The sequence below is a fragment of the Canis aureus genome, chromosome 13 (genome assembly GCF_053574225.1).
Source record: "Canis aureus isolate CA01 chromosome 13, VMU_Caureus_v.1.0, whole genome shotgun sequence".
Classification (NCBI taxonomy): Eukaryota; Metazoa; Chordata; class Mammalia; order Carnivora; family Canidae; genus Canis; species Canis aureus.
The window spans coordinates 64,973,184-64,994,839 of record NC_135623.1 but is presented as its reverse complement, the minus strand read 5'-3'; the positions used below and the strand labels follow the sequence as shown (position 1 = coordinate 64,994,839).

Sequence of the window (21,656 nt, the reverse complement as noted above, 5' to 3'; positions counted from 1 at the left end):
AGCAAAAATTGAGTTGGCGTGCCAAAGCAGATGTGGTCAAGAAGCACTCCGCTGAGGGGGAGCTAGGGGAGAACTCATCGAGGAAAGGAGAAGGCAAAGTAAGGAACTCAACTGATTGGCTGTAGCTTAAAACCTACTTGGCTATTTGTGATGGGTTGTCAGTTTTGAAACGTTGAAGCATTTACAGCTTAGATCTGGGCTTGTTTACATAGGTGCCAGGGCATTAGAGCCAACTCAGCCTAATGGCTTCCTTGGTAAACTTAACAGCAGTAAACACAGGGTTCTTAAAGTGAAATAGTGCTAACAGCTTGGAAAATCTACTCCTTCGGCCTCTCCCTATTTCATAAAATAACCACCCGTAGAATTTAAGTAAGCAAAATCATTCCCTTGTGATTCTGAGTTTAAATAAGCAGCTGTATTGAGTATATTGATTTAGCTCTTTCTTCATTTAGAGTCTGTCATCTTAATAAGCTGATTCACATTAGGCATGCATATTAGAATGAAATATTTCCCTAATGTGCACACATGCCAACTCTTTATTAAAATAATAAAAAGAGCTACTTGTTCACAGGATTTAGATTATTATGTTATACATATTTGACTTAAAAAGCTATTTGCTCAATGACTACCATATGTGAATACATTTACGAAATTAAATAAAAAGCAAGAATAAATAAGACTGGATATTTTTAAGCTATCAGGATGGGCATGGCAATGATGTTTTCGCAACCTTTGTACATACAATTTTCTTTAAAAATGTTTAGAACTGTTACATAGGGAATGGACAGTTCATCTTATTTTGAGTTGATAAAACCTATTACAAATTTAAAGATTTCTTAAAAGGTTCTGGTGCCTAGTCAACATATTTATTTACTATAAGATTGGTAAGAATTGTTTTGTCTAATAGATAAAAAGCTATTTCAGTGAAGACAAACTAAAAACAAATAAATAAGCACTTGTCTGGATAGAGAAGGGAGATAAGTGAGAACTTCCAGGGAATGCCATGGTAATTAATCCTATTTAACATTTAAAAACCCCATAAACCTCCGCTAGACAAAATAAGACAGCAGAAACCAGGTGTTCGACTTAGAATGGTGGTGGCAATGCCAGTAGGCAGATCTTCATAGTACTGGCAATTTCCTTTACAGCGTTAAAGGTTTCCAGCAACGATTAGCACTTAACAGAGAAAGGTAAGGCCTGTGATTGTTGGTTTAGGAGCCCCTTGGGGCTACAATTAAGAAACAGTACTTTCAATTCTACCTATAAACATTAGTAACTAGTTTCAAATATTCTTTTTTTTAATGTTGTTCATAATAATATGCACAGGACAATTGGAAAATTGAAGTTTTGTTTTTTTAAAAAATAAACGTATCATTTATAGCATCTTTCCCTTGGAATGTTAAAGTGCAGTTAATAATTAGGCATTCACATTTACACAATCCCTGTGAACCATATATAATGCCTTAAAAATAAAATATTTTTCTTCCCACCGGTAGTTGAATAATGTAATCTCTTCAGCAGGTCTTTCAAAAGAATTAATGTTGGCCCTATTGATTTTTTAAATGTTACAAAACCTAAAAGAGAACTTAAAGACGTAATTAATTTTTATGTGATTCTCTCCTTCTAATACACCTTTTGCAGGATAGCATCAGTTATATATGAGTAAACTACTATAATTTGTAATGTTAATTATTTATCCTCTGCCCTTTCACCTTGTTTACTTTTTAGAGCACTGTCAACATTCTGTAATTATCTTGTTTATTTAATTATTTGATTACCTGTTCCCACTCATCTTCTCTAGAAAATTAACTCCCTGAGGACAAAGACTATGTGATTCTTATTTACTATATCTCCAACATCTAGCACAATTCTTGTCACATGTTGGTTGTTAAAAAGGGAAAGACAAAAAGAAGGAAGAAGGGAGAGAAGGAGAGAAGCAGAAAGGAAGTGTACAAGGAAATGTTCAGAGAACTAAGTAGTAGAGAAGCCAACCCATCCACATAGAGCATGTGGGAGAGATTTAAAGATAATGCTTAAAGATACGTATTTCTTATAAAGTATATTTATTTCCTGACCCCTTAGGCTTTGATGCAATCTGCACAATTTGCCAAGTAAAGAGTGAAAATATTTTCTCTTCAACTTCACAAATGTGATGAATTTTCTCTAAAATAGAGGAGCACTGAGCTCCGATAACTGAGATCACTGTGATTATGAAATGCTCATGATTAGTTTGAGGCGAAAAGCTTGCAAAGGATGAAGTAAAGCTCATCTTCAGTTGAGCTTTTGAACATATGAGTAGTGTGTCCTTCCATGAGTTTACAGTTGCTATTTGTCCGTCTCTACCAAGGAGAGTAAAGAAAAAGACACGGAACTGGAAGATTCTACTCCACTGTCCTCCTATACCCTCACACCAGTGGCTTCATCACCATGACTTGACTTGAGATTATTAAGTCCATATATAAAAATTAATTCTATGTATTTAACCTCTTTTATGAGAGTGATTATAATAATCTTTGATTTCCAAGTCATAATATATATGCCCAGAAAACTAATACCCATCCATATGTCTCCACAGCAGAAAGATAATTCTCTACACCCACCTCCAGCATTTTCCTTTTTATTCTTTCCATTTTTATTTATCCTCATATAACTTATTGTCTGACATACTATGTAGTTTACTTATATATTTATTTGTTCCCTCTTTACTAGCATATAAGTCCCACATGGGAGGGACTTTTGTCTATCTTGTTGGCTGTTTTCAGAGTCTAGGAAAGAGTCTGACACATTAGTAGATACTCAAAAATTACTTGTTAAATAGATACCTGATTAAACAAATGAAGGAGAATAATAACGAGAATAGTTTACTTTGGGAGGGACAGTTTTGTTTTTGTTTTTGTTCTTAAGTTTTGGAAGAAAAAGGAATGTAGTATCAAAACATTGAATCATCCCTGAGTTATTATAATTCCTCATGCAACCTTGACAGTTCTACTACTTTGAAATTAAATATATATCCCCTCTGGGATGCTGTGTATGTGGGTTCCTTAGATGACATATATTCGACTAATACTTCTGTTATGTCACATTGACTCTAATCTCTGTGGAGCCCAAGATTCATGTAACTTGATTTTTGATTACTAAAGAAAGTAAAAGTCTCTAATTTTTTGTGTCCTTAGAAAGCTCACCAAAACACTGGTAAATTTGGGAAACATATTCAATATTTTACAGTAGATAACAAATGAAATTATGAGTGAGCTCCTTGACTAAATCTTCATCATCAGATACTTAGATAACAATATATTCAGTGAGTCTGGCTCTACATGATCACTAGTTCAGAAATAGCACATGTATTTTGAAGGGCCTAGACTGGGAAGTTCTTGGAACCAGTGCCAGACATACATAAAAGAAATGTTGACAACGATGAAAGCCCTACAAGTTTGGATCCCCTGTGTCAAAGAGTGTTTGATATGTTACTGTGCCCTTGGGGAGGAAATCTGCTTATTTCCTGTCATGCTTTCTTGCAAGCAGTCAAACACTCATTACTTTAAGGTTATCAAAACTCTAGATATCTAAAGCAATTTCTCCATGCTGGTTGAAAGGTCATAGAAAAGTATCTCCCTCGTTTGAAATACCTCAGACTGTACACAGATCCCATCAGGAAACCTAAAGGAGAGAAGAAGTTACTAGGAAATATATTTTATCTTATTTTTTTAAGGATTTTTATTTATTCATGAAAGACAGAGAGGCAGAGACACAGGCAGAGGGAGAAGCAGGCTCATGTGGGACTTGATCCCGGGTCTCCAGGATCACACCCTGGGCCCAAGGCAGGTGCTAAACCACTGAGCTACCCAGGGATCCCAGGAAATATATTTTAAATAAGCTGTTACATTGACCAAAAAAAAATGGAATAAAATGAAGAAAATGTGTATTTGAAATATTGATGGTAAGGGAAGAATCATCTCTCTCCTGTACATGAACATGGTCCAATATAGATGACATAGTTGGGGTTTTTGTTGTTGTTGTTTCTGAAAACTTCTAGCCAGGACCATTTGCTTCTCCAGGGTACACTGATTAAAACAGCACATCCAGCTTAAGTTGTATAATCATGATCAAATCAAGATCAGGATCAAATCAAGATCAAGCTAGTGTTATGCCAGCATTCAAGAGAAAGGTAGAAGTTCATCTCTTTGTCTAGCACATGACTTAATCTGAGCAAACTATTAAAATAGAAAATGTGAGACAGAAAATGATGCACAATTTCTCCAGGTTTTTCCATCTCCTTCTCTTTATGAACATGTATGAGAATAAAAACCACTAAAAAATATTATTAAAGTACCTGACCAAACCCTGCTGTCACTGCATCCTTAAAATTACTACACCGCTTGCATTGCAGATCTTTAGGAAGAGCGTAGTGAGGTAAGATGAAATATGCTGCCCCCTTACCACCCGGGAAAAAGTCATTTTCCATGATCTAACAAATAACAGATGGAGAATGGCTGAGAGCTCTGTTGCTTTCTAAATAGAAAAGCAGTATTAGTTTTCTCATTAGGCTTATAGGAGAGATGGCTTCAGCCGTTAGATAGTTTTGTTAATCCCTCCAGCTGGACTGTGCAGAAGTGTAAGGCTTAATACTCGCTCTCAACAATATCTATGTATATGGATCAATTAAAGCAGATAAATGTTTTGCCTTTTCTCCCCCTCTAAGGCAGCGAATATCAGCTTAACCAACGGAATGTGAATACATTACACAAGAGCAGATAACCCAGTGTATTGTGCAAGTTGTATTTAGCAATGCTCAGGTGGCTGCAGAAGGGGGCTGGAGGCTCTAGTGACCCTCAAGCTAAGCTCCATCCTCAGAGCTACCTCTCTAGCTCGGCCATACTCTGGTGTAACTAAACTTTTAACATGGAAATGTTCCCAAAAAGGTTATTAAAAAAAATAGTTCGGGAGCATCTGAGAATCTTTAGAAGTTAGTGTCACTAATCTGCCACTGATCTAACAAAGCATACTGCTTTATCAAAGACAGTAATCTATGGTGAACACACAGTAGTGCATATGCAAGCTGGTGTGGAAATCAGCAGTGAATTATTTGCATACGAAGCACATTACAGGCTTAAAACATCATTATTTTTGACTTTAAAATTGTGTATTTTTGAGTACACCTTATATGTTGTCTCTAACTTTATGTGAGTGTATGTGTGTGTGTTTAGGTACATGTGTGTGTATGTGCGTGTGTATATTCTTCACGATAGCCATGAGACATAAATGTTACTACCTCCAATTTCTAGTTGAGGAAAGGTTAAGTGATTTGCCAGAAATTATAGAACTGTTAAGTGGCATTAGCAGGAGCAGAACCCAAAGCTGGCTGACCTCAGAGCCTGCGTTTTCTGATTACATGCCATCGCTTTTTTAAAACCACGCTGTAATGCACAGCTCGAAGCAAGTGAAATACTGCCTCTGCATGTAGGAGAATATGAAAAGCCATGGGCACAGCTATGCAGCCACCCAGACGGGTAGGAATGTTTGAAAAATCTTGGGGAGCTCTTTTATTTGAGAGGCAATAGTCAAAGCAGTAGCGTATAAAAAAGCTACAGCCTTAGTCCATAGGACAGAGCACAGAGGAGAAAAAGTCTGATGATTTTTCTCACCCACACTTGGATAGATTTTCATCATCAATTGGTGCATTAATTCTCTTTGGCTCCTGGAAACAGTCATTTGCTTAATAGCTCTTTTGTGACCGAGGGAGTTAATGCACAATCCCAAAAGGCTTAACTTCCAGCTGAGGAGGAGTTTAGGCAGAGAAGAAAAAAAAAAAAAAATCTAACTTCATTTTTCACAAATAATTTGGAGATGAAAGTTGGAACAAATGCTCTCACTATTTTTGTTGAGAAAGAGCCCTGTTTTATTTTGACAGAGGTCACTGAGACATAGGAGGCAATTTTCATGTGGAGATATTTCCTTGAGTCAGTATAAATGGAGCAGAGAAAAGGAGTGAAACACAAAATGTTCTTGTAAAGTTCAGATTTTTCTGGGTCCTACTGTGAAATTTTTGTACTAGAAAATTTGGGCTAAATTCTAAATACCTATCTTAACTTTTTAACTTTGTATCTTTGGAATTGTTAAAAATACTTTTCCAGGGTGTCTAGATGGCTCAGTGGGTGAAGCATCTGCCTTCGGCTCAGGTCATAATCCTGGGATCAAGTCTGCCTTGGGCTCCCTACTCAGGGAGAGTCTGCTTCTCCCTCTGCTCCCCCATCACGTGCATGTCGTACTCATTTGCATGATCTCTCTCACAAAAATAAATAAAAATCGTTCTAAAAATAATTGAAAAAATTAAAGAAAATAATTGTCCAGTAACTGAAAATCTGGGTCTCTCATGGGTTCAGTTCTTTGCCCTACTGCAGACTTAAAATGATCTATTAAGTAATGATTATGTATAATTAATTATGCTATAGAAATGCTAAGATGGTTATAATTGTATGGTTTAATTTTCTTGTCAGGTAATTAAACAGGAAGATCTTGGCCAGGATCTTTCTGATTGTACTTTGTATGATCTACTGAAATACGATGATTTTAACTCTGACAAGCACCTGGCTCTTGAAGAATTTTATAGAACATTCCGTGAGTATAATATTCATTCTCTAACTTCTTCATTCTTTTTCTTGTTTCTTTAAACAAGACAGTATATTTGCTTGATCTCAGAGTACAAACTATTTTTTTTAAAGAAGTGATAAAAGTAAGATCATTTAAGTGCTTAACTGTACTGAAACATATGTAAGAGCTAAGGAGTTTGGTAATTTTAAAATGAAAATCTGGAAGTATTTGATAACCCTAGATATCAGTTCTTATTGATTCTAGTTGAAAACATTAATTCCACAATATTGCTTCTAAAGTTTGGAGTAGGAGCAGCACTTGACTTACTTTCACCATATGGCAAAAACAATTTAATCATTTACAAAGTGACCTTTTTGTCTTGTTTTTTTTACACTATTGGGAAACCAAAGTAGGTTACTAGATAGACTTTGCGTTATGTTAGCAATAATTAGCATAAGAATGGAAAATTGTATTTATGTTAAGGTACTTTGGAACAATTTATATGTGTTTAAATTGCTTAACGACTACTTAAAATTGACTTTATGTGCTTTATAGAGGGGAGTTATAAAGATGATCTGGTTTAGAAAAGTCACCTGCCAGGTTGTTATTTAAAAATATTTCAAAGAAAAAAGTCTTGGGGACAGAAACCAGAAGGGAAAGATTTAGAGGATGTGTGCAAAAATTAAATTAACTGGCTGGTGTTTGAAAATCTCCAAAGAATCAAAGTTCAACAGGGTCTAATCCAGCACAGAAACCAGTATTTTTTACATCTACCTATCTATCATACATCTACTATCTTTAATATGTTATGTGTATACGCATTTATATATTGCTTTCCAGAAGGCAGGAAAAAGTGTATGTACTTGATGTGAAAAGATTTCTTTTGAATTATACCTCTGCCATCTATCAGTGGTCTGATATTTGGGGAATTACTTAAATTTCTGAAAATTCATATAAGCAAAGATAGTAATTTCATATTAAAACATTAAATTATATGTTATGTAATATTTGGTATAAGCAAAATAACACATGTGGAACGGTTGCAGGTTTTAAAGCCTTCTATCAGTATATTCTTCAAATTTAATTAAATTGCATTTCCATATTAAATTAAAAGGTAGGATGACTCTGTAAGCAATCACTTATAAGTATGTTACAAGGTGAGACTATTTTTAAAAAATAACAAGAGAGCAATATTATTATTCTACTTTTGTATGAAGAAACTGAAACACAGGGAAGTTAAGAACTAAGTAGCTGAGTTTATAATCAAACCTTTGTCAGACTGTGAAATCTATGTGTTTCCCACTAAACTTCACTCTGTAATAGGCATTATTTTGTGCGCTCACAGTGGCAAAAAGATACTATGGTTTTTCAGGAAAGAAATTATATATACATTGTTTTATATTTATATTAACATCATCCTTTTAAATTATTATATAAACACTGTATGCAAGATAAAAGGACTAAACATCATAAAAAGACCTAAATAAAATATTAAGTGAATTGAGACTATAATATCCAGTTTGGGAAGTCAAGGAGACTTGAAGGTGATATCAATTGCATTTGTCTCCAGGATGGGTGGATATGGTTCAGGCAATAGGACATGGGAAATTGGACAAAAAGAATAGCATAAATAAGAACTCAAGTGCATGACATATCAAGGTATTTACAGAAACTAGTTCAACTGCAAAAATATTTTCCAGGTGTGAAATTCTATGAAAATATACCAATTATTATTACTGTTTTACTAACTTGTCTTATTAAATAAGCAGTATAACCTACCAACTCCCATCCCTCACCCTTATACAATGCAGATACATGGATTTAACTACCTAAAAGTAATTGGAACTTGTAGGAAAAGCAGGTAAAATTTTTAATGGTATGCAACTTATCAAGCATCAGTAAGATAATTAAATAGATGTTTGTGTAGAATTCTTATTCAAAATATAATTATTGTTGATGATGAAGTGCTGGAGCAAGAAACTGAAACAATAAAAATAATGTATAAATAGTGTGTTATTTTTATGGCAGCACAGCAAAGTCTGAATAATGATCCCTGGCAATATCAGTAAATAAGAATCTTGTCCAGAATAGTGTTGCTTGCACCTCTCACAGGGAACAAATGATACAGGGTTTTGATATATGATTTGATGTTGTGAAGGAAGGCAAGGTAGATCAGTATATTGTTCTGATAAAGAAAATTTTATATTTCAGAAATCTTGTATCATCAATAAAAGCATTCAATAGAGAAATAGTAAAGTATTGTCTATGAAGGAGCTAAATTATACTAGGAACTCCTGAGGTTGAATGGGAAAAATCTATATGATTTGGGTTAACTATTAGAAGGTAATATGGTAACAATTTTATGGAAATTATTTATAGTAAATGCAATGAGTTTAATGAATATTGTAATGTTTCTGCCATTTGGTCAAAATTACGTATAACACGAAAGGTCTGCATTTTTAATATTCTGAGTCATAAAGAGATATTAGGTAATGAAAGCACTTGGCACTCAGAAATCATATTATGAGCTTTTTTCTTTTTGTATAATCAGAAAACTATCCCTTAACAATGATAAAATAGTATTCATATAATCATTTAGAGAAGATAATGTTTTTCTAAGTAATGCTGGAATTATATGGAATATTTTAATATTCTTTGTGGTCTTAACAAGCAATTTTCTGGAAAGTATTACATTTTCACTGTTGCACTTATTGAAACAGGTCATCAAACTATACAATGATCCCTCAGAGACAGCAGAATTAATTTGTATGGATTGTGTCAGCATTAGCAAGAGGTATTTATACTTTTTGAATAGGAAATATATATACATATATTTCTTTCTTTCCATCTTTACAATACTTTATAACTAAACCCACTTTGGCTTTGTGAAGGTTAGTGACAGGCTTTTAATGATGGCATGATTTGAAAAAGTCACTATGCTATGAAATACTAAATACTAGGAAATATATAAATATATATATAAATATATATATTTATATATTTCTTTCTTTTCATCTTTACAATACTTTATAACTAAATGCACTTTGGCTTTGTGAAGTTTAATGACAGGCTTTTTATGATGGCATAATTTGAAAAAGTCACTATATTATGAAATACTAAGGTAGTATCATTAATAAAAATGTGTAACAATAGTGAGAAAAGCAATCTATTAAAAAAATCATGTATTAAGTACCTATGTGTATAGAATGCTGTGATAGTTAAAAACCTAAAAAATTGTTTTTCTTTCCTTTAGGAATATATAATCTCAGACAGACAATGATAAAAATGACAGATCTAGTATGTGTAAAAATAATCTTTTTTTAACATACAGAATGATTCCCCCGGATAGTTCCAAAAAAAAAAAATTCCAGAAAACTAAAAAGTCCCTAAATGAATGTACAGAGGAATAAATTAAGTCCAGGGAAGTTAAAACACACATACACACACACACACACACACACACACACACACACACAAACTTCTCTTGATCCATTAATTATCTGCTGGTAGATACACATTTTTGGAGTCCCAGTTTAATATTCTTTCTGCCATGGTATAAAATAGATGAAAGTAAAGCAAAAGGAAATGGGCAAACAAGAAAAGTTTAATGGTAAAAAAAAAAAAAAAAAAAATCATCAACACTATTACAATGCGATTACAGTAGTTATAAGGTTTTCTATAAAATACCTTTTCTTTTCCTTTTTGGATAAGATGGATTATTTCAATATTACAACGACATTGAATGGTATGTTTTTCTTCATAATTTTTGGCCTTAATAAAAAGATATTTAAAATACATCCTCAGTGTAAGTATCAAATATTCTAAATCATGCCTCGTTTGGTTAACAAACTTGGAGGTCTATTTAATGGGATCAAATAAATTTTAAATGAGGTCAGTGACATAGTTTTTGAATACTTAGAGGAAATACGAAATCCTCTGGTCAGATGGTTAACACCTTTCACCAGGCATTTTGTTGTCTTGAGTATTTTCAATAAACTGTGTAGATTTTTCAATGCAAAAGTTTCTTATAGAATTAAATATGAGTCCACAGTGCTATTATTAATAACAAGGACTTGAATTGATGTACAATGAAACATTGCTTTATTTTCTTCCCATTCAAAATTAAATTAAAGGGTTTGTTTGATTTGCATGGGGCACTACATTTTTGCCTTAAATCTATAGGTAAATGCAAGTGATTTGCCATCAAACAACATGACTGTACACTGAATTGAGGCATTTAATTTCAAAAGTGATACTCAGATAAATTTTTACATTTACTTATTTTTGCCATCAAACTCAATTGAGGTGATAAAGTGCCATGGTATTATTATTAATTGTTTTTATGTCTAGCTAACAAAAAATGATGCTATTGGTTATCCAGGGAAAGAATAATTGTTTGGAGAATGCTTTCTATGTACTTTATTTTCTGAGTTAAATTATAAGTCGTTTGAGTCTAGTGCTAAGACTTAAAATTGTATGAAATGAGGAGTTTGCAATTCCGATAGATTCTTGAAATTCTATTAAATTCTTATGAGTTGCAGTTCCCAAAGTCATATAGATGTATTTCAAGATATGTATGTATTCTATTAGTTCAAGTTCTAATGTCACACTTAAATAAATCTCTATCAATTCAAAATGGTCTTTATATGTGGAAAGTTCCAAAAAGATGTGTTTCTACTAGGCATGAAATAATTAGTTTTTTGCAAGCATAATGCATCGACTGTGAGCATTTACATTGAAACTAATTGTATAATAGTTCTCTCTCCTTTCTTAAAAAAGAGTAAGTAATTAGAATTCTAAAATTTTAAAATATTTTAAAAAACATGGAATGATTATTTTAAATTGCCTAACTATTCATGATTATACTCAAAATATCATCTCTCTTTATATGAAACCGTTCTTAATGAGATATAGTTTTGATAATGACATTAGAAGGAAAAAAGCATTTTCTAGGAAATCACAATTGCTATAATAAAAATATTACTTATTGGAACCATCTAATAATCAGAGTGATGAAATATGAATATTCTGTTAATATTCATAGATATTAGATCATTAGTATATGAAAGACATTTATTTGAGAAAAATAGCAGGGCTTAGTGAGAAGAATTAAGATTCTTACAGTAATATGGGTTAAAGGTGATAGGGCCAGAACTAAAGGAGCAATTGTAATAATTCAGGGAAGTGGTCATATTTGGATAATAGCTTACAAGCAGCATCCTCTAAACCTGATGAATGATCCCATATGCATGGGATGGAGAGGATAGGGCCAAGGATAATGTCCAGTTTTCTAGCTTGCATACTGAGGTGACCAATGATGCTAGTCATTAAGGTAGGGCACACAGGAAGAGAAGTGAGCTTGAGGACATATACTGAGTTAAATTTTCAACATACTGACATATTCACATACAAATTTTTGGTTGGAGAATATCATGGCCTAGAGCCCAAGTGGGAGTTCAGGACTACAAATAGAGATATAGGGCAGGTAGTTAAAATTTGATACTCAGGCAGGGAATGAGGTACCCAAAGTGAGTATGTAAAGAGAGAAGAGATGAGCAGAAGAGCAATAAGGAGTTAAATGCAAAATTAATTAAGTAATTTAACAACAAAACAAAAAACCCACACGATTGGTAGGAAGTAAACCAAAGGGCTACATCATCATAAAATTTTAGTAAGAAATTGTTGACCAGGGGATCCCTGGGTGGCGCAGCAGTTTAGCGCCTGCCTTTGGCCCAGGGCGCGATCCTGGAGACCCGGGATCGAATCCCACGTCGGGCTCCCTGCATGGAGCCTGCTTCTCCCTCTGCCTGTGTCTCTGCCTCTCTCTCTCTCTCTCTCTCTGTGTGTGTGTGACTATCATGAATAAATAAATAAAATCTTAAAAAAAAAAAAAAAAAGGAAATTGTTGACCAGCAATTTCCATGACTGAGTTCAAAACAAGAGAGTATATGACAGATAAATAAGTGGCTACTGCATTTCGCAATAAGGAGGTTGTTGGTGACTTTGGTCACAGCATTTTCAGCAGAGAAGTAGAGGTAGAAGCAAAAGTGCTGGCGATTAAGAGGTTAAATGTAAAAAAGGAAAGAAAGAAACAGAAAAAATGCTGAGCGAAGAAGCAGAGCTCACAAGCATACATCAAGTATATATTTAGATAAAATCCAAAATAGGTAAAACTCATCCATGGTTTCAATAGTTAACATGACGGTTGCCTTTGTAGGAATTAGAGGGTGATGGGTTGGGAACACAGATGAGAAAAGGGCTTCTATGGTGCTCATAGCATTCTACTTTTTAGACGTACAAAAAAAAAAAAATCCCATACTGGTTTTGGAAATGCCATATTAGACGCTGATGTAGCTACTATCGAACAGCCTCACACATAGATCACTGTAATACGAAACCTTGCAACAACTTTAATTGCTTGTCACTTTGGGAAAATAACTCTTTTACTACATACTTTGATTAAAAAATTAATTCACTTGTTTATATAATTATAATGTTCTATGTTAGAGTTTATAGATATGCCCTGACAGTTTTGGTAAATAGAGCTTAGCACTATTTACTTACAGGTAATTTCCACTTTATATTATTGTTGTTTTGTCTAAGTTCTTTGGACTTTATAGGGAAAGGACTGTCCAACATGATTGTTGGACCCACCCTATAGACATGTATTCCAAAAAGACAAATTTTGGTTCTAAACAAAATGAATTATTTTTACATATCAATTGTGAGTAGAAAGACAACAGGTAAGCCAATACCAATTTAAACTGTAATTTAAAATAAAATAAATAAAATAAAACAAAATAAAATAAAATAAACTGTAATTTTAAAAAGAATGAAAGCCTTATTTTTTTTTTCCATTTTAAGATGACCCTGTCTTCCTGATTGCTAAGATTACCTTAATCTTTTGTAGCTAGTGCACCTTTATGTTTCTTCTTTACCTTTAGCCTCTATCATGATTTCTCACTGGTAATTTTGCTTGCTGACCTAACTATTTGGTGCTCCTAAAAGCAGACACAATGAGATATTTTAGCTTCTCTTTTATTTCAGGTGAAACCCTTCTATTTATTTCTTAAAGTATTGACTCTTTTCATCATTCAGATATTGAGAGTCAGGCCTTTCCTGACACAAAATAAAATTGAAATAAGAAACAATAAAATGAAATTGATTATTCATTCTTACTTCGCCACCATGTACCATATCTTGTCAATCATAACTTAGCTAATCTGACTTAAAATTACTTTTCCCTGACTTCAGCACGGTATTCAGCAATAGTGTGTGCCTGGGGCTGTTTTGGACTTGCAAAATCATTTCTGTAATTCATTGGTACTTTGGCTTTGTTAACTCCATGTTCTTCATACTGATTGCTCAGAAACTCCTTGAACTGAGCCTTACATTGCACTCGTGTGGTTCTGGAACCCTATCTGCATAGCATCTTCTTCATAATGGCTTTCCTGTGCAGATGACCTGCTGCAACGCTGCCCCAGATCTCATCCATTCAGGCATGAGAGAGTTACTGCACCTTGGCACCAAAGCCTTGACTTCAACTTAAAGTATCTCAGGGGCACCAGGCCTGCTCAGGCAGGAGGGCATGTGACTCCTAATCTCTGGGTCATGAATTCAAGCCCCATGTTGGTATGGAACCTGTTTTAAAAATTAATTAATTAATTAATTAATCTATCTCAGATTTCCAAACTGTGTCCCTACTAAAAGGATTTATTTTTTGCTGGTTAATTGTTGTTCAACAGTTTAACAATTTGAATGCAATGTATCATGCTTTAATTATTAGCTGTTGTCTGAATTCCCTACCCAAGATTAGTCTGAGAGAATGCATTTCATTTACATTTTCCAGTTGAAAGTTTCTTTATAGGATTCTGCTCTGTCAAATGACCCATTATGGAGGCATTTACCTGCAAAGTGAATGTTATGATCTATAAAATCAAGTACTTTTTAAAAATATATAAGAAATCATACATGTTTAGGCAATTAATCTTTAAAAACATTGGTTTTTAATTCAAGGATTTGGAAGCGACTACTCAAAATCAGTTTTTGTTAAATATAATTTAATATGTGGTTTTTATTTCCGTCACATTTTTTTTTTAAACCAGCTAGAGGCCTGCCCTCTTGTTTAAGAATTCTATCACTTTCATAGAGTGATTACATGGGTGTAACCAGATAAAACAAGAAATTTAAGTAGGCCTTATCAATAACATATAAAAATCATAAGATTTAAGTTGAGTGTCTAATATTAGTTTGAATCTATCCTGTCTTGTTCAAAAAAAAAAAAAAAAAGAAGAAGAAAATGAATCAAAACAAGAGAAATGGCTTTTAAATTTTAATACATTTTAAGCCAAATCACATATTAATAAAAGTTTGCCCAACAGACTTTGCTTTCATTAACTACCATAATTCCATATCCTTTTTAACAATGACAATTTTTGTTGTTGTAGTTAAAGAAAGCAGAAAGGCACAAAAGAGAAAATAGGAATCAATTTTAATTCCATCATTCAGTTATAATCACTTTGATATACACATATGCACATATTTTATGAAATGTGACATTGATATTATATCCTCAAGATTTACCTTAATTATACCTTAAGTAGGGGAACATATCTCAGTATTAACAAATGTAGCTTAACATATTTTAATGGCTTGCATTGTATGAAGTTACCATAATTATAGAAATTATAATCATAACTCTCAATTTATTGCTATTCACAAGCCATTATTTCTCTCTTTAAAGATCAACACTGTCCATTTAACATATAATACAAACAAAAAATGTTAGTCATCCTAATAACTTTTAATTTTCTAGGAGCCACATTTAAAAAAAAAAAGAAATGAGTGGAATTGATTTTATTAACATTTTTTCATCCCAATATGTCCAAAAATATTATTATCACAACCCATCGTCAATATGAAAATAAAGGAAATACTTTACATTTTCTATCAAGTTTCAAAATCTAGCATTTACAGCATATCTTATATCTCATTTGGACTAGTCATTGACTACCGTCTTAGAGAGTATATAATATTAGAGTGTGAAAAAAATCTGTTTTAAATTTTATTACAGTTTTTTTAATAAGTACAACTGTATTTATTTAGGGACAACCCCGTCATCTATGCAGGAAACCTACAGATTCTATTCATTTATTTTTTATTGTTGATGTATAGTCGACCTACAGTGTTATATTAATTTCAGGTGTACAACATATTGATTTGACAATTTAGTTAAATATGAGGTTAAGCACATGTTCCAGTTGTAAATAAACAACATAGTGTGAACTTAGTGTTCATATCTATTTTTCAGGAAACCAGAAAAATACATACCTTATAAAATAAATGTAGTCATCTAATCAACAATTACATATGCAACATAAATAAGAGGTTTAGTTTAAAAGTAGAATTCAAGGGGCGCTTGGGCAGCTCAGTCGGTTAAACAACTAACACTTGATTTCAGCTCATGTCATGATCTCAGGGTTGTGGACTATCATGGAGCCTGCTTGGGATGCTGTACATCCCTCACTCTCTGCCCCTCTCCGTGGTCTAGCTCTATAAATAAATAAATAAATAAATAAATAAATAAATAAATAAATAAATATCCATCTTTAAAACATAATAAAATAAAAACAGAATTCAACAAAACATATTTAATGTCACTCACTTTAAGCCAGTGTCTTCCAACTGTTGTGTTATCAATGAATCATTTAAATCCTATGTTCCCTGCCCACATTTAGCACCCTTGTATTTCCCCAATTCTTAGGACAATTTCTTCCTCTCAGATTTAAAACAAATGCACCAATAATGGATATCTTTCAGTGAGAAGTTGTTCAGTTTGAGAATTAAAGGTCTTACTAGTCTAAGTTATTTCAGTTCACCTCAGAGCAATGAAACACGTCCAGGGACTCAGTAAAACCTTTATACCACAAGGATTAATGTTAACATTCAGTTTTTTTAAAGTATAAAAACAGCTAGAGTATTTTTACCTCTGAGAACCTTAGGAGACTTAATGTAGGACACTGAATATAACCTAATATTCTTTAATGCGGAGTTACTAAAATATTCTGTAGTGCACAGAACCTTCACAATAAAAAAAATGCACGTACATATGTAAGTATTTATGTTAACAAGACATGTGCAAAATATCTTATTAACACACCATATAGTAATTCAGTGTGATATTTTGTATGGCAATTCCTTTTATAGATATTCCAAAAGAGTAACAAACTAATTTTTAGCAAATATTTTAAGAATTGACAGAAGAAATTAATATACATCCATTTTTACACTTGTATACAACTAATTAATTTGATGAATATTTATTTTTAAAGATTTTATTTATTTATTTGAGAGAGAGTGTGTATACAGGAGAGCAAGCCAGCACAAAGGGGTGGGAGAAAGGGCAAAGGGGGATGGGGAAGGAGAAACACACTCCCTGATGAGCAGAGAGCCAGATGAAGGGGTGGATCCCAGGGCCCCAGATCATGACTTGAGCCGAAGGCAGATGCTTAATTGAGCCACCCAGGCGCCCCTAATTTGATGAATATTACCTATATAAATTGTATATCTGAGACCCTGCTTAGTAATGTTCAACCTTTTGATTGTTGTACTCTATTCAATAACGGACTTTGATTTTTTAGAGATATTCTATTACAACTCTCTTAGTTTATAACAGACGTCTAACTTTGCAGTGCTATTTGATGAGTGAATATTTAGCATAATCTACTACTATCATCATTAGTAAATTTTGGAATGATAACTTCTTATGAAAAGGGTATTTATCCTGAAATTTTAATGAATATTCATTATATTTTTACGTGACAGTTTAAAAATAGATTGAAATTAGATAAATTTTTTAACAAGAAGGGAAAGGAGACATTATACCAAATGCTATTTAACTGCCTGATTGAGGATTTTGTGAGGCATGGAATACGGCATATCATCTGCAATGTACTCACTGGGAAATGTGCTCATCCTAATGAAAGTTGTTCCAAAAAGGAAAGAAATTTCAGTAAACTTGTTACCCATCATTTAAGTAATGTAAATAGACCTTTGGTGGCAGTAAACCAGATAGGATAAGAAAAAAAATCTATGATGTTTCAAGCATTACACAAGCTACAGATTGCAGGTCATCTCGAGAGGTAATGTACATTTATTGCACAGGCAGGTGGACATTGATGGACTATTCTTTCTTCTGACTATTGTTATAACTGGTCTTTAACAATAGAAATATAGTATTAAATAAATAAGGGAATTAAACATTTTAGTGGATGATATATTGTACTTGGTCTAAACATTTCTCACTAAAATGACTAAAAAATAAAAATTAAAAAGATAAAGTAGGACGGAAGGAGGGGAAAAGGAGACGGAGAGACAAGCAGAGACATCAGAAAGAAGGCAGAGAAGAAAGAGTGACAAGAGAAAGAAGAAAGCCAGGCCAAGAAGATTAAGTGTGGTTTATTTTATGGAAGTATTTTGTAGTTTAAAGCTTAGCTGTGCAATGATCCACTGATACATTTTTACGTATCTAGATTAATATTTCAAGTTAAAATTATTAACTTTTTATGCAACAGCCAACATTTGTTATACTCTTATGTGACATTATCAAGGCAAGTCACTACAAATATGAAGATAGATAAGAAAGTTTCTCTTCTCAACTTTAGGAAATTAAGCAGAAAAAAAATTACAAAATAATATGGCATGGAGTAAGTGACTCGTATAAAACACAACCAAAAAGAGACCACTCTCAGGAATGGATTCTAAGAAGAGGTAAAATCTGAATTAAGCGTATCCTCCCTATAGGAATTCTGGAGGAGAAAGCCAAAGACATCAGGGGCTTTTCTGCTAAGCAGAACATATCAGCAAAGGCTGAGCTGTGGGACTATTGCAAAAAACAATGTGGGAGTTGAGGGAGCTGGAAGTGCAAAGAGGAAATTAGTGAAAAAAGAAGTTTAAGAGGGAGGTAGGGGCGAGAGCTTGAAAGTCCACAAATACAATATTAAGAAATTGAGATAATCTGTATAGTGACAGGCAAAGAAAGCACTAGCAGCAACATGGAATTGTCAGACGTAACTTTGGAAGGATCACTTAGAAAGCTGAGAGCAAATGTGGCTAAGAAACAAGATTGGTAGAGTCATGCAATCAATGGTGTGTTGAGGTCAGTGATGAAATCTTCAGAAATTTTGCTATCAATTTGATACGACATTGGAAACTGGAAATTGGCCCATGGTGGGAACCTTTACACCATCGACATTGATCACAATGTCTACAAAATCACAGTCCTGCCCCCTGATCCCACCCAACCCCAGCTCAGAGATGTACTTTTCTTAAATACTTGCCAGAACACTCCTGACTCAAGGCTGCAATCTGCTACTGATAAATCTTAGAGATTGAACAAGGGTAATTGAGTAATTAAGAGGGTGTAGATTTAAAAAATATACATATATATTTAAGAGAAGAGACGTAAAACACTTGGTAAAGGATAAGGCTGACAATTTCTAGAAAAAAATCTTAGAATATATACATTTTGCAATCCCAAATTAGTATTGGTATTAATCGTATCAACAAGGTTGCTGTGATTTACAAAAGACATCTAAATAAATTAATTGGTGACAATTCTTGTTTTGTTCAACTTCACATTCAAAAATATTCTCATTATCTCCTAGAAATCTTATTGTGGCATTCTATTATAGTAGGAATAATTCATATACATGATGTAATAGATTTTTGATAATGGAAAAAAGTCGTGAACAACTTGTTTCAAAATTTTTGAGCAACTCAAGTAAAAAAAATGTATTAACTTTTTTCTTACTGGTGAAAAATGGACATTGAAATGATATCAAACTAAATTAGTTTAACAAACTAAAGATCTGAACCAGTGATTGTGTTTAATGGTATATGTACAATTCATTTCCATTGACACAATTTATTTTATTAGAATCATCTTTTATAAGAATCTCCTATATTAGCAATCTGAAAACTATGTGACAGCTTAACATTTCTTTTAAAGATTGCATCTTTGCTATAATATATGAAGTAGTAACATTTTCTTTTGATATCAAGAGTTTATCTTACTGCTATATTGAGTGAGATTTTTTTACTCATGAGTTGACACATCTCTTATATAAAGGATATTATTCTTGTGAAGTCTCATTAAAAGTGCATATTATTTTTGTGCCCTTTGTAGATATTTTGGCACTCAACTAAAAATCTAAAATTAAATATTTAACACCTTTTAACTATGTTTAAACAACAAATGAAAGTGCTATACACACCATTCCTCTATATATCTACTTGTTATTATCACCCCATATTGTAACTGAAGTTTCATATTAATACCATGTTTGAAAAAGATTTTATATTAGCACTGAACTCCTAGACTTTATAACTTAAAAGTAGCACATTTTCATATAGCTATGTATGTACAAAATAAACAGTGCCAGTAAAATATTTTCATGTGAGGTTATACTGTTTCTTTAGTCTGTGATTTTTCCATCTTTTGAGAGTTATGAACTTTTTCATATTTTAGTTTCAAACTTGAGTCATCAAGTTATCACTTGCTGAAATATCAGGATATTTGAGACATTATTGTAGTTCATGGAAATAGTAGGATTTATCAATTCTGTTTGAAATTATTCTTCAAAATCCAGCCTATCTGGCCACTTTTTATGCCATTATAGCAGAGAATTTCATTCTTTTCTCCAGAAACTACTAGTCTTGCTATTAGATCCAATAAGTCAGAACACTTGCATCTGATATTTCCTATCCCTAATTTTATAACTCATTTTATAATTTGTGTTACTTGGCCTTTTACTATTTTTTCTGATACATGGGCAGCTATTCAAAAAATACTGATATCCAAAATTATTAAACTTTGTTTCTAATAGTATGTAACTATCACCACAGAAACAGGGTCAATCAAAGGAGTATACTTACATTTAGAAGGGATGCAGTTCTAAAAGTGTTAGTATATTTAAATTGAAAAAGCTTTATGAAAAAATTTATCATAATAATTTTTTTCTTTTAATTTTAGCTGAGACATGATATCAGAGTGTTGAGAACTGGACTTGTGCCAATTTGATCATTAAGAACTATTAGGTTTCTTGTAGATACTAGGTTACTTGTAGATCAGAGACCTCAAATAGTATTTTGTAGATACTATCAGCGATGGATGAATGTCTAATGTCATCTCCCTGTTAGAAAGTGCTTGCTTTACTGCCAGGCGGTATTATATGAATGTTGGTATATATGGTGGAATTTGGTGTGAGATTTCCTTTCATCTTTCATCACACTTTCATAAGTAGAAAAAGATATAATTAGAAATGAAGTTAGATCATTATTGTTACTACTCCATGTTATAATGTTAGAGAAAACATCATCCAACATTATAATAACTGAAGAAAGGTACACAGTGTGTCAGCTTTGACCATATCAATTCATCGGGCCAAGAAATATATCTATAGCAGTTGAATGCATAATTAAACCACAGTTATGAATTTGTGGTGCTAATTGATTTCTTAAATTAGTTAAATAGGATTCTCAGAGAGTGTTACTGTCCAAAAGAGTCTACACAATGATGTGCTCACTCCTTATGCAGCCCTGACCATGTGCTTTTACATCTCTTGATTGTAATGTGAACAAAGCATCTATTAGTGAAGGAACAGAATAAATTTTTAAAAACCTTGTACTTGTCATATTCTTGTAATAGTGAAAGAATTTGCACCTGGTTGAGCATAACAGATTAAATGGTTTCAAATTTGTCAGCAAGCTACCAAGTAAATTTAGATATTGCATTCTACTAGAACATAGAAAAGAAGAAATTTTGACTCCAGAAAGTCTGCTACTTTTTTGAAAACTAAGCTCCAGTTAAAACATTATCTCAGATGCAACAGCATAATTCTTCATCTTGAAAAACTTGTGAATCTTGTTATACTCATCTATCCATTTAAAAAGCAACCTGTGAATTTACAATTTTAAAAGCAAACTATATTTGTATTATTCTTTATTTGTAAACATTTCTGGGATTATGGAGAAAGAAGTTACAAATGTGGTAGATTTAAAATATA

At 32.8% G+C, this 21,656-nt stretch overlaps 1 protein-coding gene across 4 annotated transcripts in view; it reads left to right on the top strand.

Annotated features, from left to right (window-relative positions):
- FSTL5 (follistatin like 5) overlaps positions 1–21,656 on the top strand; it is a 682,404-nt gene that overhangs the window by 373,628 nt on the left and 287,120 nt on the right. For all 4 annotated transcript variants that reach the window (XM_077846542.1, XM_077846541.1, XM_077846540.1 and 1 more), the window contains exon 6: positions 6,498–6,618. In XM_077846542.1, coding sequence (XP_077702668.1) covers positions 6,498–6,618 — 121 coding nt within the window. The remainder of the gene's footprint in view (positions 1–6,497; positions 6,619–21,656) is intronic.